The 2,494-nt window shown below is 32.2% G+C and overlaps 1 protein-coding gene across 1 annotated transcript in view; it reads left to right on the plus strand.

Moving 5' to 3' along the window:
- The window catches only part of LOC106876540 (segment polarity protein dishevelled homolog DVL-3), a 260,486-nt gene that overhangs the window by 93,322 nt on the left and 164,670 nt on the right, over positions 1-2,494 (plus strand). Inside the window, exon 2 of the mRNA XM_052976893.1 lies at positions 1,899-1,968. Coding sequence (XP_052832853.1) covers positions 1,899-1,968 — 70 coding nt within the window. The remainder of the gene's footprint in view (positions 1-1,898; positions 1,969-2,494) is intronic.

A 2,494-nucleotide genomic window follows, 5' to 3' on the forward strand; every position in this document is an offset into this window, starting at 1 on the left:
AGTGTATATTCATGACCTTATTTTTATTGCCTCTCAAGATATAAAACCATTTCGTATTTTCTTTATTCCAATGATTTGGTTTTTTTTTTTTTTTGTTTTTTTTTTTTTAAATTTTGTTATCAACTTTATTTTGGTATTTTGAAAATAATTAAGCATTTTGATATTTGTATTTGGTTGGCAAAATTCTTGGTGTGAACTTGTGCTTGGTCAATTAATCCAATCAGATAAGTTTGTCAAAATCCTTTCATTGCTATTTGCAACTTCATCAATGCTGGCCCTCTTTACTCCAGATCTCCTTCAGGACTGTCTGCTTCCTAGCTGATTGGTTGATTAACTGAATGATTAATCAAACAATTTATTAGTTAATTGGTTAAATGCTAAAAAACTGACTAATAGTTATAAGAGAAGTGAAATACAACCAGTGTGTGTGTGTGTGTGTGTTTATTGGCATTATGAATAAATGCTTAATTTTTTTCACCCTTTAGCATTCAAACTGGTCATATCCAGCCATAATATTCTGTCCCTTTTATGTGCAAAAGGGCCAGATCCAACATTTCACGCCTATCCTACTACAATGTCATAGTAAAAATAAACAATCACATCATTGAAATTTCAAGAAATCTCAGAGATAATGCTGGATTAATTCAAAACAATGCGAATAGATAAGCATTACATTTGACAGAGTTATCTGAATACTAAAAGGTTAAATTTGTTTTATTTTTAAAAATTCAAATCTGATTTACCATATTTGCTTGTGCATAAAGGTTAGATCCCTAATTTAGTTTTAAATCTTATAAATTTTTTTTATTCCTCTTCATATTCTAACTTTATCCCATCTATAAGTAGCTCCCCGGTTAAAATCAAGTATGAAATTGTGTGATTTATACCTGAGAAAATGCACTTATCACTTTTGTATCGCAAAATAAAAATAAGTTACGTGGAAGAAACCAAGGGTTTACATAAATCAAAAAAATTAACCCTTCTCCTCTTCTCTCCTAATCAAACCATGTCTGAATTTTGTTTAATATTAATTTAACTCAATTCTGCCAAGGTCCACTTTGCCTTTCATCCTTTTGGGGGTCAATAAGATAAGCACCAGTTAATCACTGGGGTTGATGCCATCGACTTAGTTCTCCTTCCCTGAAATTTCTGGCCTTCTGCCAAAATTTGAAACCAATATTAATTTAACCCTTCCATTACCAAATTTCTCTTTAAATATGCTGCTTTTGTTTTAATTAATTTTGGAAATCATAAAGAATTTTGTAAAATAATTTATTGTTATTAAACTGATGGTTGGTCATGTGATAAGAAGCTTGCTTCCCAGTTACTTGGTTCTTGGTTCAGGCCCACTGTGTGGAACCTTGGGCAAGTGTCTTCTACTGTAGCCCCAGGATGACCAAAGCTTTGAGGGTGAATTTGGTAGACGGAAACTGAAAGAAGTCTATCGTATATATTTATGTGTGCGTGTGTGTCTTTGTGTTTTTCTCCCGTCACCACTTGACAACTAAAGTTGGTTTTTTTGATGTCTCCATAACTTAGTAGTTCAGTAAAAACAAACTTAGTAAAAAGAATAAGCACTGGGTCAATTTGTTCAATTAAAACTCTTCAAAGTTGGTGCTCCAGTGTGGGCTGCAATCCGATGACTGAAGCAAAAAACAAAAAAAAAAAGATACAAAATGGAATTTTAATGGAAGATTTTAATCAAAAACAAACCATTTCTATCATTGAACCAGGGTGGTCCTGGGCGTGTTGATATTAAAAGGGTTAATTACATTAACAAGTTTAATATTTTGTGTACACTGCTCCTCTTCCCTACTCCTTTCCTCTGTATATTTTCTTTTTGTTGATGACTAATTTTTGTCCTAATTTTTGTCCTTTTTCTTCTCTCTCTCTCTCAGAGTTGTCAAAGAAGAAATAGTGGATGATGAATCACACTTACCGTGTTTTAATGGCAGAGTTGTATCTTGGGTAAGTCCCTGTTTAAACTTATTGACTTGTTTTTATTATTTATTTAAAAAATTTTATTTTATATTTTTCCTTCTCCCATTTCTTTCCTTATATCTTTCCTTTTTGAACAGTTTTAAGCAGATATAGAACCTGGCATAACTTTCTGGCTTGCCTGTTCTTGTCAAACTGTCCAACATGGAAAAAAAAAATGGTAAATGATGATGATGGTAATAATAATAATAATAGCGGAATCTAAAAACAGAAACAATTCCTTTCATAGTAGGTGCCTTAGGTATAATATAAAAAAAGATATTCAGACAAATACATAACAAAAACACCAGGACTTACAAATATATATAACATACAGAAAATTGCACTACTGGGCACTGCACACATCCTACGCAAAACACTTTCAATACAGTAACCATAAGAGCATCACAGCAAACCACAGCACATACCCAAGGCGCACAGAGCTGCGCTCGGTAGTGAAGTGAAAGCACGTTATAAAAATAAAACTACTGAACAATAATAATAATAATAATAGTCA

The sequence above is a fragment of the Octopus bimaculoides genome, chromosome 26 (assembly GCF_001194135.2).
Source record: "Octopus bimaculoides isolate UCB-OBI-ISO-001 chromosome 26, ASM119413v2, whole genome shotgun sequence".
NCBI classification, from domain to species: Eukaryota; Metazoa; Mollusca; class Cephalopoda; order Octopoda; family Octopodidae; genus Octopus; species Octopus bimaculoides.